This window comes from Enhydra lutris, unplaced genomic scaffold (assembly GCF_002288905.1).
Source record: "Enhydra lutris kenyoni isolate GAN:26980312 unplaced genomic scaffold, ASM228890v2 scaffoldscaffold3, whole genome shotgun sequence".
In the NCBI taxonomy this organism is placed as follows: domain Eukaryota; kingdom Metazoa; phylum Chordata; class Mammalia; order Carnivora; family Mustelidae; genus Enhydra; species Enhydra lutris.
This window is the reverse complement of record NW_019154087.1, coordinates 72,137,358-72,152,899: the sequence shown is the minus strand read 5'-3', so window position 1 is coordinate 72,152,899 and position 15,542 is coordinate 72,137,358. Positions and strand designations below refer to the sequence as shown.

Below are 15,542 nucleotides of genomic sequence, written 5' to 3'. Positions count from 1 at the left end.
AGGGCCCCCTCTTCCTGGATTGCAACCCCCTTGAGGTCAGGGAGCCCTTCTTACTCCTGGATCCCCAAGTCCTCATGCAGTGTCACTGCTCCCTAAGCTCTGGTTTTGTTACCAAGGTGCTTTGAGACTGTCTTTGCAGAGTTCCTGCAGCACTCACAGAACACTCTTCTGCAGAGCTCCAGTGTGGCCAGTCTGTGTCCTTTGCGGGTGGATGTGACCACAGAAAAATACATAAATTCATTCTAAGCCAAGTTTGGTGAATGAATTGAGCAATGCAAATTCGATCCTATAAATAAGTTTGTAAGACTGGTATCTTGGGTGGCTCCTGAGCCAGGTCTAGCTGCCATTCCTGTAGAAGCTTTCCAAAAATTCTTCTGCGTCGGGTTTTAGGAGGAGTGCGGAGTCCGTGGCTGAGGCGGATTTCCAGGCTCTGGACTGGGCCGGGAGGACGGCTGGGCTGCAATGCTGAGATTGGCCACCAGAGGGGGGATGTGTTCCAGACCCCAGGGGAGCTTCCGCGACTGCTCCCAGAACTTTGTATTTATAAAGATCCGCGGCGGCCCAAGCAGCTGCAGTTCCCATCTCAGTCAGCATCTAGCACGGCCGCTGGTGCCTCCACAGAACACCTCCCGAGCGCTGCCTGTGGCTGACTGAGGCGAGGCACCAACAACACAGGGACTCCCCAACCACAGGCCTGACTCAGGCCCCAGGGTTGAGTCTTGCCTCCTGCCCTGACCCTCCCGGAGAAGTGACCCCTGAGACAAGTGACTGAGCACCGGGGCAGCCTCTTTCTATGCCTCCGTCTGGCTTTGGCTGGCTGTGGGGACGAGCTGTGCGGGGCTGCCTGGGTCTCAGTGCAGTGACGGCGGCCAGCTCTTCGGTCACCATGGCGAATGCCCGGAACTGAGCAAACCCGCGCTTCTGCGGCCTCCGCGGGCGGCGCTCAGGTGAGTCTTGGCACTAACTCTGTCCTGGCACCTGAGCCTAGTGTCCCAGAGGCTGGATGTGGCCGTCGGAGCAGGGCGCTGCGTGCAGGCATCTCACTATGTGCAACCCGAGGTCGCTGCGGCAGGTGGGAAGGTTCCAGCTGTGGGCCTGTGGGGATGCAGCCGGTGTGAGCCTGGATTTGCAGACGCCGTTGCTTTAGTGGCAACTCTACCTGGTCGGTGTCACATCTTGGAGCCTATGGCGGGAGCTGACTGTGCGGCTAAGTGTGTGAAGTGTGTGTGCATTGTGCATGCCACTGGTGGGACGTGTGAAGGGAGAGCTTAACATCTGCACCTTTCCAGCTTCGGGTTCTGATTTAGGGGAACTGTTAGAGGAGAGGGCCCCCTGATTTTTACTTGGTTTCAGTGAGTTTGAAGCTATGCCATTCAAAGAGAAGATGCGAGCCCAGCAGAGTTAGATGCTGGAACCCAGACACACTGTCTCTGCAGCAACAGGTGAGGCTCATGCCACCTTCAGCAGGAAGAATCAGTCGAACCCTTCTGCTGCCCCAAGAGTGACTTGCCCCGAGTAAGGGTCCAGATTTCGCTCTGGTCCGTATTCATGATTGTTGTTTGCAAAGGGAACCCCAAAGAGCACTGTTTCTGGGCCTGACTGGCAGGAGGGAAGCCTCGGGAACTTAGAGACCACGCCCCTCTCCCCTAACTACTTGGCAGGATCAGAAAATGCCAGGGTTGGAGGTGGGGGAGGGGTGTTTCTCTCTGGACTCCCAGCTCCAACTTGCTGTGTACCCTTGCTCGAAAAGCCCTTCCCTGTGCACTATTCCACTGGAGGCTGGAAATAACTGAGTGGCTGGCAGATGCGCTTCTCCCCTTCACAGAGGTGATGACCTGAGGCTGAACGAGCGGATTGGGCCAGGTTCCCGAGGAGTAGGAAGTGACTCCAGGACAGGACCTCGTATCCTCTGAGCACCCCGCCCACCCCACCCAGACCTGGTGGAGTGAAGCTATGGATGTGTATGTAGCATCAAGGCATCCCTAAGAGGACAGTAAGGTGTCCTGTCCCTGGGGGAGGAAGGCCCCATCCTTTGACTTGAAACACAAAATTCCAAGCTCCTCGAGATTTCTCCTTATGTCACTTTGGCATCCATACCCTGCTCATGTTTCTACTGTCCTGGTCCCCTCCCTTCCTGCTCTTAGATCCTTTCCTTGGCCCCAGGGCTCCCACTGACCCTCTTCACTGCCTGGTTTGGAACCCCTAAAGGTGGCTCCTGAGAGGGACAAATACATGCTTTCTGGACAAACAGCCCTGTGGCTGGGTCCGTGCCCTGGGTGGGACGCCTTTCCCTGGTGCCTCACCCGTGCCTGACATCATTGCCTCTTGCCTCTTGGGGCCTGGACTGGCTTATCTTTAAAGCAGAAGCAACACACTGACGCTCCCTGACCCCCTCACAGTGGTCCTGGGGGGCAGAGAGATCCCAGATGACAACGGGGCATGAGCACACGCAGGCGTACACATCGTCTCTATTATCACCACACTTGGCAGTGAGTTTGCACCTTGCTTGAGAGCACAAACTTGGCCCCAAAGGCAGTAAGACCAATGATCGAAGGGTTCAAATTCCTGCCCCTCATTTCCCAAGAAAGAAAAATAGCTCAAAATAAAACCTGGGGCAGACAGAACATTCTTAGGTTTCCTTCCCAAGTAACAAACATTAGCAGAGCTGGCCAAACACTTCCAATCTCATCTCACTCACATCTGGCCTCTGCTCGGCCCGGGGCCTCTCTTCTCAACAGGCTCCCCAGGGCTCCTGCTCCACCAGCCCAGGGGTGGGGAGAGGGCTAGAGAAGGGGCCGCCCTATAGACACATTCCAGATAAGGAGCCGTGCATTCCAGCTGTGGCCCAGGGGCTGATCAGCGGAGGGGAAGGTGGAAATGAAGATGGGGCTAACCTGGCCCGAGCTCATCTCCACACCCCACCGCCAGCATGGCAGCACCCCACAGAGCAGACCTCTGGGCAGCAGCGCCTGTTGCCTTTGGCAGAGAGAGGATTATCGCTTGCAGAAGAGACACTGGCCTCCTGCTTTGCAGCTCCCCAGGCCAGAGGGAGGGGTGCAGCACTTAGTGCTTGTGAAACAAGGGAGGGTCCCCTGCAGCTTAGCAGCAGTGGAGTCGCTCAGGAGGCCCCACCTAGAGGCTCATAGTGGGTGGAGAACTTGGATGGAGCACGGGTGTTGGGAGGTTAGCAAACCGGACATAACTGCAGCACATAGAAGCTGGGTGGGAGAGGTTTGGGGGCTCTAGGGAACCCCTGGGGCTGGGAGGGGAGATCCTGGCAGAGCTGCGAGCTCCCGCTGCCCCCGTCTCCTGCAGGCTGGAAGAAAAGGCCCACAGAGGCTGTGAACACCCTGCCCGCCCGTGCGTGCGTGCGTGCGTGTGTGTGTGTGTGCACACCCCGTGCAGGCCGGGCGGCCTCTCCTTACTTGAAGAAGCCCCTGTCCGTCCTTCCTGGGCCATCGGAAGGACAGTTGTATGGTAGCTGGCCCGGTCTAACCTCTTCTCAGCCCTGAAGTCAGAGGTCTCTGGAGACAAACGTCAAGCCATGAAAATAAGGGGTTTAGGTTTGACTCTAACTGCCAGAGCGGTTCAGCCAGCCTCCTCTTTGATTATCCCTGTTTACTGACACGATGCCAATGCCTCCTGTCCCACTGCCTCTGAAGAGGAACTGACTGGCTTCTCCCTTCAGGCATTGTGCCCCCCCATACCACCTGCTAGGTCCCTGTCATCTTTTCTCAAGCGATAGACCCCTGGCTCCGCTCTCTGGGCCTCAAGTTGAATTTGCTCCACACCAGTCCTGGAACCCATTCATCCTCCCAGCAGCTTTTATCTTCCAAAGAATTTGCTCTTAAAAATGGATTTTTGGTTCAATATCCAGAGAGTCCAAGAGCATCAGGACCAAAGGTCAAGCTAAACTTATGGCTGGAACGGAGCTGAAATTAGGAAGTAATTTGTCAAATCACTGAGCATATATGAAAAAAAAGAGAGTAGCAAGTGTTTTATGTTAAATAAACACTTTTTAATTTGGCTCCCAAAGTAGGTTTTTCTTATTACACAAAGAATGCAAACACGTTGTAGAAAACCCAGAATATCCAGCAAACAAAAATAAGCACAAAATCCCCACAATCCCCACCAGAGTCTTCTGATACAGAACAACCCGGAACATCTCCAAATATAATCTTTCTTGTCACGTACTCAGGACACGTGTATATATTACAAAATGGGATGGCATTGTATACACTCCGGAAATGGTGCTGGTTTACTTCAAATCGGATGCCTTTTTCCCAAGTCAATGGGTACATTCCTAGACCACTATGGGGTAGACTCTGAGCCCCAGGGACCTGGCTTCAGGAGCCCATGCAGACTCTGGCCCCTCCCCTGGTCTCAGGCTGCCCAGGTCTTAGTGTCCAGGGGACTCCACCAAGGCCACCTGCTCCTCAGGCTTGCCTGGGAGATGAATCCCTGCTGCGATCCCACTGCAGCAGCTCCAGCACCCCAAAGTGGGAGCAGCACCCCAGCTCCTTTGGAACATGCCAGCCTGGTCAGCACATTTGCAACACAGAGCAGGAGCCCAAGTCTCTCTAATGTGCTCAAATTTCCAGAGACTAGGAGATCACTCCACTGGGGTCAAGAGGCCCCTCCAGGCCCTACCGAGCATGGCCCTCAGGGCCCCTCTGGCTCAGGTTCTGGCCCCAACCAAGGGCTGTTGAGACGAATGGGTGGATCCAGTGATCAGAAAGGTCCAAAGGGCCTCGGCCTTCCCAAGCACCGAGGAAGCTGGGCGGAGACTTGGGATCCCGAGGACCTGGTAGATGGTACCCGTCCATGAGGGACCACTGGTTTTCAGGCTCAGAATCTTGGGGATGGGTGCCTTGTTCTGTGCGTTCATTTCTGTCTGCCTATAGTTTATTCTCTCTCTCCCCGCACCCTTCCTCCCTCTCCTCTCCCTTCTCTGTCCTTCCTGCTGCTGCTGCAGATCAGAATGGAGAACAAAGCCATGTACCTGCACACAGTGAGCGACCGGGACACCAGCTCCATCTTTGAGGAGCCCTTTGACGGCAGGAGCCTGTCCAAGCTGAACCTGTGTGAGGACGGTGAGTGTATCTGGCTTCGTCTTACACTGCATGCCCTGCCCTGCCCCCATACCCACACCTATCATTGCCCCAGGGCAGCAATGACTCCCCCCTCCCCCGCCTTGGAAGTCTAATACTTCCTATGTGGAAATTCATGCTTTGAAATGTCTTTTAATTGACACATCTCTACATATCTATGTGACCTGCAAGATGTGTATCCATTTCACAGGTGAGCTGGTGGGGCTGGTGTTTAAGGATCGTACAGCCCGTCAGTAACAGAGGCATTCCAGCACTGAGTCTCCTGACTCCTAGGGCAGGCTTTTTGCCTCTTTGCCTTCCTCTCCTCTTAGTGGGTCAGGCTGGGGTCAGGCAAAGGCATCTGAGCTAGCGAGCACAGACCTCAGGTGAGGAGCCCCCAGTCCATTTCCCAAAGCATCTGTGAGGAGAAAGCATATCTCGTCAAGGTGCTCAACCTCCCTCTAGGTCTGAGGCTCCAGATCAGGCCCGCAGGAGGGAGTTCCCCATGCAGTGACCCACTGCATCTGTGGGAAATGGTTATTTGCTAAAACTGAAAATTCAACAGATGCTTCCTCCAAAGGAGCCCAAAGTACCTTGCCAACAGACAGAATCCTGTACTCCCAGGACCAAGCTTGACACTTAGTAGGTGCTTAATAAATGCTTGCTATATCAATAGACACACTCCTTTTTGCAGTGAGCACAGGGGAGGACAGCATTGTTCCCACTTCAAAGCTGAATAGAATGAAGTTTACAGAAGAGTCTCATAAAGACTTATGGCCAATTAGGTAGAGACAAGCTGTCATAGAGTTCTCCAGAGAAATGGAACCAAGGGGATATATATGTATATACAAAGTTTTATTATGAGGAATTGGCTTACATGATTATGGAAGCTGAGGAACCTCATGATCTCCAACTTCAGACTGGAGACCCAGGAAAGTGGGCAGTATAATTTGATCTGTGTCAGAAAGCCTGAGAACCAGAGGAGCGAATGGTGTAAACTGCAGTTTGAGGGCTGGAGAAGATGAGAGGCTATGTCCCAACTCTGTGGGCAGGCAGGAGGCAAAAAGCAAATTGCTCTGCCTTTTGCTCTCTAAAGGCCCTCAACTGATTGGATGCGGCCCACTCCCACTGGGGAGGGTAATCTGCTCTACTGAGCCCACCAAATCAAATGCTGATCGAATCTGGGAACACCCGGAAATGATGTTTCATCTGGCCCCTGTAACCAGTCGGGCTGACAGGAATTAACCACTACGCAGGCCTTTGTTCAAGGCTCTTTCAAACACCATGTTTTCTCTCCACTCTGCTAGCTGCCTTTGTCTCAAAATTACTCAAAGACAGAAACACCTCCCCATCCTGCTGTAACCGTGTCTCTCCTCCTAAAAGGCGCCAAGTGCTAGAAGGGAAGTTGGGTAGCTCAGAGATGCAGGGATTGGGGACAGTCTCAGCAGGGAGAGGAGACAAGCTTTGGGCTCCTGACCAATAAGCCCCCACAGCCTGCCCTAGTAAACTGCCCACCACTGTAGCTCTTCTTCTGAATTCCGTTCAACAAACATATTTTGAGGATCTTCAATGTGTCAAGCCACGGATGGGGTGCCAAGGATGCTCCAAAGTGAAATCAAACCATCCTTGCCCTCCAAGGGCTATGATCTCAGCGGAAGGGACTGGCCTAGGGACAACTACCCATAACATAAAGTAGGCAAAAATATGTGTCAGCATGGTAGTCCCCCCTTTATCTGTGGTATTGCTTTCCACAGTCTGTTCTGCACACCAAACTGTGGTCTGGAAGCAGATGACCCTCCTTCTGACCTATTATCAGAAGGCCAGCCACAGCCTAATGCCATCACGGTGCCTTGTGTCATTCACCTCACTTCATCTCATCACATAGCCATTTTAGCCTCATCACAAGAAGATGGGTGAGTGCGGTGTAATAAGATATATTGACAGAGAGAGAGAGAGAGAGACCACAGTCACATAACTTATTACAGCATACTCTTAGGAATGTTCTATTTATTATTAGTTATTGTTGTGAATCTCCTGCTATGCCTGATCTGGAAATTAAACTTTATCACAGTGTGTGTAAATAGGAAAAAAACAGAGTACATACAGGGTTTGGTACTCTTGGTGGTTTCGGGCATCCACTGGGAGTCTCGGGAGTATCCCCCATGGATAAGGAGGGCACTTGGGTACTGAAGTTAGGAGTAGTCTTTCCAGAAAAGGCTTTAAAGACTGAACACAATTTTGTAACAGAAGAGGAGGGTGGGGAAGGGAGCCACCAGCTGTGTCACATCAAGCCAGGTCAATGTTTCTGTCAGGTTCCTGTCTTCTGGGAAGGCCAGGTCGCTGGCCAGTGCTCAGCACTCCCCCATCGGCATAGACCAAGCTGGCTTTCGTATCCTTGATCCTGCCTACTCCCTACCAGCCCCTCAGGAAAGAGGACTGGCTTGGCAAGGAAGAACGGGGGTACAGCACGGTGGGGGAGTCTGGAGGACTATTAGGGCCAGCCTGGGGTGCCAGTTGGGGCAGGGCAGGGAGAGGCCAAGGGTTTGAAGCATCACCAGGCCTCATACCCCTTACATCATCTTGCTCTTTTTCTGCACGCCAGATTTAAAAAGACCATTTGGACCAGAAGGACTGAAAATAATAGTAGTCTCAGCGATTGTGCTTTCCAGGCCCCCCAGGGCAGAGATCCCATCAGAGAACAGTTTTAGAGCCCTGCCAGTAAGAATTCTCAGGGGTCTCCTGAGGCCCGGCACTCCTGAAATACGGACACAAGTTGGAAGATGAGAGGTGGAGGCTGACTCACCCCTCCAGGGCCATGGAGACCCTGGTCACCATGTGACCTGACTGGGTCACATCCCTCTCTGGACCTCAGTGTCCTCATCTGCCAAATGGGGGCAGGGCAGAGGGGAGGTCTCTGTGAGGTTCTGTCCAGTTCTAGAATTCTGTGTGTCGAAACAGATCTGGTCATTGCATTCAGGGTGTGGTCCTTTGAAAACTTAAATCAGAACATGATGCTGCCCTGAGAAAGCTCACAAAACATCCCCCCTCAATGAGAGTAATAACCCAGGTGCTAACAGTAGCCAAGGAGGCTGCGGACATTCACCTTGACCCTGCTGGCATACTCACCTGGGGCCTGTGCTCCCTGGAAGGTTGCTTTTCCACCTCCTTCCAGTCTTTGCTCAAATATCACCTTCCCCATCAGGTTTCCTTCCACTCCCGGCCCTTGCTTCTCTTTTTCCTTTCTCCCACAGTCCTATTCCCCCCCCGCAACACACTATGTAATTCTTATTTTATTACGTTTATATTCATTGTCTGTTCCTTGAGAGAGGAATATAGGCTTGACAAAAGCAGGCACCTCTGTTTTGCTGACTGATGGCTCTTAAGCCTGGCACATAGTAGGTGCTTACTAATTCTTGATTGGGTGAATGAATGGCTGAATGAATGGACATTGGGTTCTTGAAATCTAAAGGTGGCAAAACAAATACATCCTAAGCCTGATCTCTAAATTGTCTGGTCTCCCCCACTCTTCAGTGATCTGGCCTCCAGGCATGGGGATGGGAGGTCGGTGTGAGGAACCCAGAGAGACCCCAATGTTGAGATGAAATCAGCCACCTAAGCTCATGGGTTTCTGGTTTGACATTCCCCCCCTTCCCTTTCATTTCTAAGAGGAAACCAGTGAGCTCTGACTTGGGGAAATTCAATCCAGATTTGATCTGTTTCCCCAGGATTTTCTTCTTTGATCCTCATCTCTGGAGAGTGTAACTGGAGAGGGAGGCTGATTGGAAAGCAGAGGGGGGCAGAGATGGGGAAAGGGAGGGAGGCCCCAGCTGCCTCAGGGGCCCTGAGTAGATTTAAACAGTAACGTCTGGTAGGACTTGCAGGGCTCTGAGTCCCTTCCAGGATTTTCCCCTTAAAGGAAAGTAGATGGGGAAGAGAGGTGAGTGTCTCCTCTTAGCCCTGGGGTTATTAGGATCTGCTGAAGCAAAGTAGCAAAAATGCAGCCCCGATATTAAGGTGTGACTCAGACTTGAATGCAGGTGGGACTTTAAAGACATTAGGGCCTCAACTTGTTATTTCAGGGGTAATACACTGAGAAGCCCCTTCCCCTCCTCTACCTCCCCCCTTTCTTAACTTGTCTTCTCTTTCCCTCCCACCCTGTCTTTATCTCTCCCCTTCTTTCCCTGTAGCAGGTGAGAAGAGAAGGGGAGGGGCTGTTACCTGCGTTGGTTCTACTGTCCCCTCCCTAAGAGGCCGTCTGGCCCAGTTCCCGAATTGTGCATTGCCACACCCTTCAGGCCCACAGTCCCTGCTTCCCCACGTCTAGGGACCTCTCCCCTCTCTGCACCCCTTGTTGGGCCATGTCTCAGGACCCTGCCTGCTCCCTTGGGTCTGAGCTGTCAGCCTCCCCATCGGAGCCCCCCCCCCCCCCCCCCCGGTTGACAGACAAGCCCCAAGGGCAGGGCAGCACCCCCTCTGTGCCACCCCAGGGGAATAGCTTCCCTTCCACCTGTCTCCCTGGAATTGCATGGAAGGGCTGATGGCAGAATGCGACCTCCCGTGACCTCCACGACCAATTCTACCTCCCTGTGAACAGAAACCCAAAAGGGGGGCCAGCTGGACCTGCTTGCCCCTCTCCCCTCTTCCCTCTGCTCTCACCTTCCCCGGTGGTGCGGCCTTTCCTTTCCTTTCCTGCCTGCCTAGCTGTAGGCCTCCTCTTTCTGGCGCCGGGAGGTGGAGAAGGCGGAGGGCGCGTGTGGGTGGTGTTTGGCCCGGCTTGGCTTCTCCTCCACGGCCCTTCCTGAGGGCCAGAGAGAGGTGTTAGTGTCAGAAAAATATTGTAGTCATGCTCACCCCGTGGCCTCAGACACTCCACCACGCTCGCGGCGTCATCAGGCGGCCGCAAATGGGAGGTTTGCGGAGGTAATGAGTTACACATGCTCCTGGCCTCGCCCAGACGCCTGCAGCCAGGCTGCTCGCGAAGTGGAGGGCCCGAGGCCCCTGTGCCGGCGTTCCTTCCCCCATGAAATTCAATTATTCTCCTCGGGGAACCCCCTCATCTGCCTTCTTACCAATCAGATCGCCCTGGTGCATCTTGGCGCGGCTTAGCGCTGGCGGGAAGCCGCCCAGGGGCAAGGGTGGGTTTCCTGGGCGGGTCTGGCTAGGGCCTCCGCTGCGGAGGGTCACCGCCCTCTACAGGTTGGAGAGTTCCTCCGTGGAGCAGGAGAGCCGAGGTATTAACTGGTGCAGCGACGCCGGGCTTTATCTATCCGTGTTCCCCCGGGGGCGGCCAGGCTGGGTCTAGATGCTGGGTCTCTCTTGCCCAAACGGGCTGTCCCTCTGTAAGATGGGGAACGGCCTGGGGAGGTGACAGGCGTGAGGACATTGCAGTTTGGCCGGTCTGGGCTCAGTGCAAGGGTGTCTTGTGTTTTGCTCCCCACTCCTTCATTCACCGGGCGCCCTGCCTCGCTGGGTTGGCTATTGGAGAGCAGCCCTGGCAGGAGGTGGAAGGATGGAAGGCAGGGAGGGCGGAATATTTATTCCCCCAGGGCCTGCCTTAAGGGGTCATCTTGGGCTTCCAGTGTCCCTCCACCCAAGGTCACTGCCCTGTATCAGCCACCCTCTCCATACGGTTTTCTCCTTCCAGGGTCCAGCAGCTCTTCCCCTCCTTGACTGTGGGGGCTGAGGTGGTCGCATCCAGAGGACACCGCTCTAGCCATGGTGGGCATTTCACACCCTGGCCACGCTTTGCACACATTCCTTGATTAAATCCTGTAAAGTGTCTTATTTTGACTGGGCCATCTGTTTCACTGGGCCTTGACTTTCTAATCCTCAGTGTCCCCATCTACAAAATGGGAATGTTATCTCATGAGAGCTGTGGGAGAATCAGGTGACATAACCCACGTAAAGCACCTTGTGCACAATAGACTCAAGATACACATTTCACTTCCCTGCCCTTTGGGGAGTTCCCTGTAAATCCTGGGGAAGTGAGGAGGAAGGAGAGTGAAAGAGGAGGTCAGGAGCAACTGCAGTCCCCCCCCCCCGCCCCCAGGGTCTCCCGGAGACACCCACATTACTTCTTAGGGTGTCTTAAGGCTGGTTCTTACCTTCTGCTGAAGAAAGCACAGTTTTGGTTAGTGGGATCCCTCATGAAGCCTAGATTTTCGGGGAAATTGAACAAAGTCTTTTCGTCCTGGTCCCCAGCTAGTAGAATTGGTAGGCAATGTTCTGGACCCTGAGGGCTGCTGGTTCTGGGGCATGTGTGAGTCTATCCATTCCCCATCCTGGTCAGAGGCAGGAGGCTCCCAAGGGCCTTCCTGAGGTTTGCCACCAGAAGAATCAAGGGATGAGTTTCATTGTCCCTGGGTGGAGGCTGGTGTCTTGTGGAGGGAAGAGTGAGAGGAGCCCAGAGGCCCCAAGGGCTCCTTCAGATATTAGGGGGCCATGCAGCATTACTCTAGGGCGTGAGGGCAGGGAGGATGGCTCTGAGGGAAATGGTGCTGACCTGACCCCTGGCCTGAAACACTCTGGAGTAGGGGTGCTGAGAGGAGGTCTGTGTGTCAGCAGCACCACATGTGGGAAGGAAGCTGCACAATGTGCCCTGAGTAAGGGTGCTGACCGGGCATAGCGATTCCTCATCACATCACCCACTTTTCCCCACCCAGAGACCCTGCTCAGGTGGTTCTTGGCCTTCATTCCCTTGCTCATTCATTCATTCACTCATTCATTTTTTTTTTAATCCTCATCTTTCAATAAGAAAGGTGCTCTGCAGGCCCCCTACAGGGGCTTTGTCCTGGCTACATGCAGGGAGAGGGGCCAGGAGGCATGAGACATGACCCTGTCCTGTGTCATTGCACTGTCACTGTGGTTAGTCTGTCCCCTGCTCCTTCCCCCGCCCCCATGGTAGACCAGCAAGACATCGATCCATAAGCAAAGTGTACTTACCTAGAGATGATCCGGTGGGAAAGACATTCAGGGTTTGGACCATGTGGTTGGTACAGAGCAGATACAGTTTCACTCATCCCAGGCATCCTAGTCCAGACTTAACATCTGTGCTCGCTTCGGCAGCACACATACCAAACTTAACATCCTTAATGATCTTGCCTTTGCGGGGATGGCATTGCATGATGGTGAAGCCCCACACCCCAAATCCACAGGCTGAATTCCAACCCCACCTCTGTTGCATGCTGGTGGAAAACCCCAAGCCCGTCCTTAGCCTCAGCTTCCCCTCCTCTAGACCGTGAGATAATAATAGCCCCCAACCCAGGGTTATTGTAAGGGCTACCTGAGTAACTCCACATCAGGTCCTTTCAACAATACCTGATACATACGGAGCCCTCCATCCATGTTTGATCGTAGGAGAAGTATGGTTGCATCCCTCTATTTTTCTGCTTCTGCCCTGGGGTCTGCCCAAGGCACCCTCCTTCCTCCACATTGTGTGTTCTCAGTCTCTAGGACAGTCAGCTTCATTCCCACCTTGTTCCCAAGTTTATCTGGTATTGCTTCCTGGTGTCAGACAATAAACGGCATGACTGCTGCCCCTTGAGTCTAAAAGCCCCAGCTTCTCTCTTTCTCTTTCCCAGGCCCCCATGGTCCTTGTCAGCCCTTCCATTAACACTGTGCTGCAGCTGTGTCCACTTGAGTCCTTCTGGACCATAAGACCCTTGAGTGCAAATGCTGTCTGCTTTGAATTCATCTTAATATGCCCAACATGAACACCTAGACACAAGACACCATAGACACAGGACGCCCAGCACTGTGTCTTGCGTATGGCAGGCACTGTTGCTTGTTGAATGAATGCATGCATCCCTGTTCACCAAATCCGTAAGTACCAGGTGAAGGAATGCTTAAAGAGGTGAGTTTAAGACAAAAGCAACAGTGACTTCATTCATCCTAAGATGGCAGGTTTTATGGTACTGCTGGTGCATGCGGAAATAAAAGGTCATGGTTCCTGCCCTCAAGGGCCTTAAAGTCCCCAGAAGACACAGATAGGTAGACCAGTCCTGCATTGTAATTTGATTCATGCTTTAATGGAATTGGGTGCAAAGTGTAGATAAAGAGGAGAAGAAGGGGCCCTAAGGAGGCCTGGGGGAGGAAGGAAAGTGTCCTGCGAGGATAGCCGCTGGAGTGAAATATGGAAGGGCAGAGAGCAGTATGCCTGCTAGAAAGGGCAGAGAAGGGTTACCCAGTCAAGGGAAGTAGCACAGAGCTCGGGCTGAGGAGGGACAGTGGTGGGAGGTCCTGGACATTCACTTTTTTGAGCTCTGCTAGGCCAGGCACTGCTCTGAGCATTTGACAGGTATGAGCTCATTTGATCCTTACGTCAACCAGTGAGATGAGTCCCATTATTATAGCCAAGTGATACATGAGGAAAGCAAGGCTCAGAGACCTGGTAACTTGCGTGAGCTCACAGTTAGGAGGGACTGGTGTCTTTGTTCACTGGGGCTGCCATGGCAGTCCCACGCAGACCAGGTGGCGTATGAACCACACATTTCTCACTCTGGAGGTGAGAGGTCCAAGTTGAAGGCACAGGCAGATTCCATGTCTGGTGAAGACCCTGTTAGATGGCCTCTACATGGATGATCATCTTCTTAGTGTCCTCATGTAGTGGGCGAGGAGAGGGAGCCCTCTGAGGTCTCTTCTATAAGAGCCCTGATCCCATTCAGGAGGACTTGACCCTCATGACCTGATCCCCTCCCACAGGCCTTTCCTCCAAGTATCATCATGTTGGTTGCAACAGATGAATTTGGGGGGGATACAAACATTCAATGTATAGCGATTGGAATCAGGATTAACTGAATCTACCGCCCACACTCTTAATTATATTGAAGCTAAAGCCATGGAAGGTCTTCTGTCGAATCCATAGGAATTTGGGTCTCTAGAGGCAATAGGAAGCCAGTGAAGGGTTTCAAAAAAATGAAAGGAGAAGGTCTGAACTCCATTTTTAAATGGTCACTCTAGCTTCAGGAGGACATTCGATTTTTCCAGTGTTACCTCTGCTGAGCCATTTCGGTGGGTGGGGGGAGAAGCCAAGGTGCAGTGGATTAAGTCTGGATTGAAAGAGAGAGTGAAGACCCAATGCAGACTCTGCTTTCCCAGTGCCTGGCCCGGAGGTGAGGGAAAGACTCAGCTGGGTGGTAGTGGGGAGTGTCAGGTAGAGTCAGGTCAGATAATCTAGGTGAGAAATTCTGTGCCTCTGTAGTGGTGAAAGCAGTGGAGGAGGGGAGAGGCTATGCAGTGTTTAGATTAGTGCTGACAGATGGACAGTGTGTGGGAAACGAGAGGAGGTCCAGGGAAGGGGCTCTGCTGAGCGCCATGCTGAAAGGCCTAAGAGCTCAGGAGATGAGGGGGCAGCAAAGGAGGCTGAAAAGGAACAGCTAATGAAAGAATCACATGAGTGTTGAGCCCTGGAAATGCAACCAAGTAGAAGTGTGACCAATGGTGCCAGTGTTGCTAAAAGGTCAAATTGGAGGAGCACTGAGCATTGGCCATTAGACTGAGCCATTGGAGATCCATGGTGACCTGACGTATCAGTCAGCTTGGGCCGCATAACAAACGGCCACAGACTGCATGGCTTTAACAACAGCCATTGATTTTCTCACGGTTCTGGGCACTGGAAGTCTAAGACCATGGTACAGGCAGGGTCGGTTCCTCTGGAGTCTCTCTCCTTGACTTGCAGTTGTCTCCCTTGTTGGTGTGTCCTCTTGTGGTCTTTTCTCTGTGCACACATGCTCCTGGTGTCTCTTTGTGTGTCTGCCTTTCTTCTTATAAGAATACCCGGCAAATTGGATTGGGGCCCAACCTAACAGCCTCATTTTAACATAATCTCTTTAAAGACCCTATCTCCAAATACAGTCACATTCTGAGGCAGTAGGGGCGAGGGTTTTAACACAGGAGTTTGGGGAGGACACCATTCAGCCCCTTATACCTGGCAAGAGCGATTCTGGCAAATTTAGATGGGAGGAGGCTGAATGGAGTGGATTCGGGACAGAACAGGAAGAGAACAGAATGCAGTGTGTACTTGCAATTCTTCTAAGAAGTTCTGCTGTACAAGACGACAGAGAAGTGGAGGGGAATGGTGATCAAGAACGTGTTTTGTTTTATTTTAAGATGGAAGAAGTAGTATGGTTTATGCGACGGAGTGATGCTCTGCAGAGAGAAACACTGGCTAAGTAGATGTGCTGGAATTATATCCTTGAGAAAGTATGAGAAGGAATCTGATGTGAGTCAGGGGTTGGCTCAGGCAAGAGCACACACGGTTCGACTACAGTGATGAAAGGGAAGGCAGAGTGCTAGGGCCTGGACCCAGGTCAATGGTTATGGTGTGGGGAGAGTTTAAAGAAAGCTTTCTTCTTATTGCTTCTGTTTTCTTAACTGGGAAAGCAAAAGTGAAGATGGAGGAGGCGGCATGAGACAGGTGTCCGGGGATGAACGTGTGGTTGGCCTAGGAACAGG

The 15,542-nt window shown here is 52.8% G+C and overlaps 1 protein-coding gene across 1 annotated transcript in view; it reads left to right on the top strand.

Moving 5' to 3' along the window:
- The first annotated feature begins 593 nt into the window (after positions 1-593).
- The window catches only part of LOC111155460 (scavenger receptor class A member 5), a 126,973-nt gene continuing 112,024 nt past the window's right edge, over positions 594-15,542 (top strand). The window contains exons 1-2 of the mRNA XM_022515626.1: positions 594-947; positions 4,976-5,093. Coding sequence (XP_022371334.1) covers positions 894-947; positions 4,976-5,093 — 172 coding nt within the window. The 5' untranslated portion in view covers positions 594-893. The remainder of the gene's footprint in view (positions 948-4,975; positions 5,094-15,542) is intronic.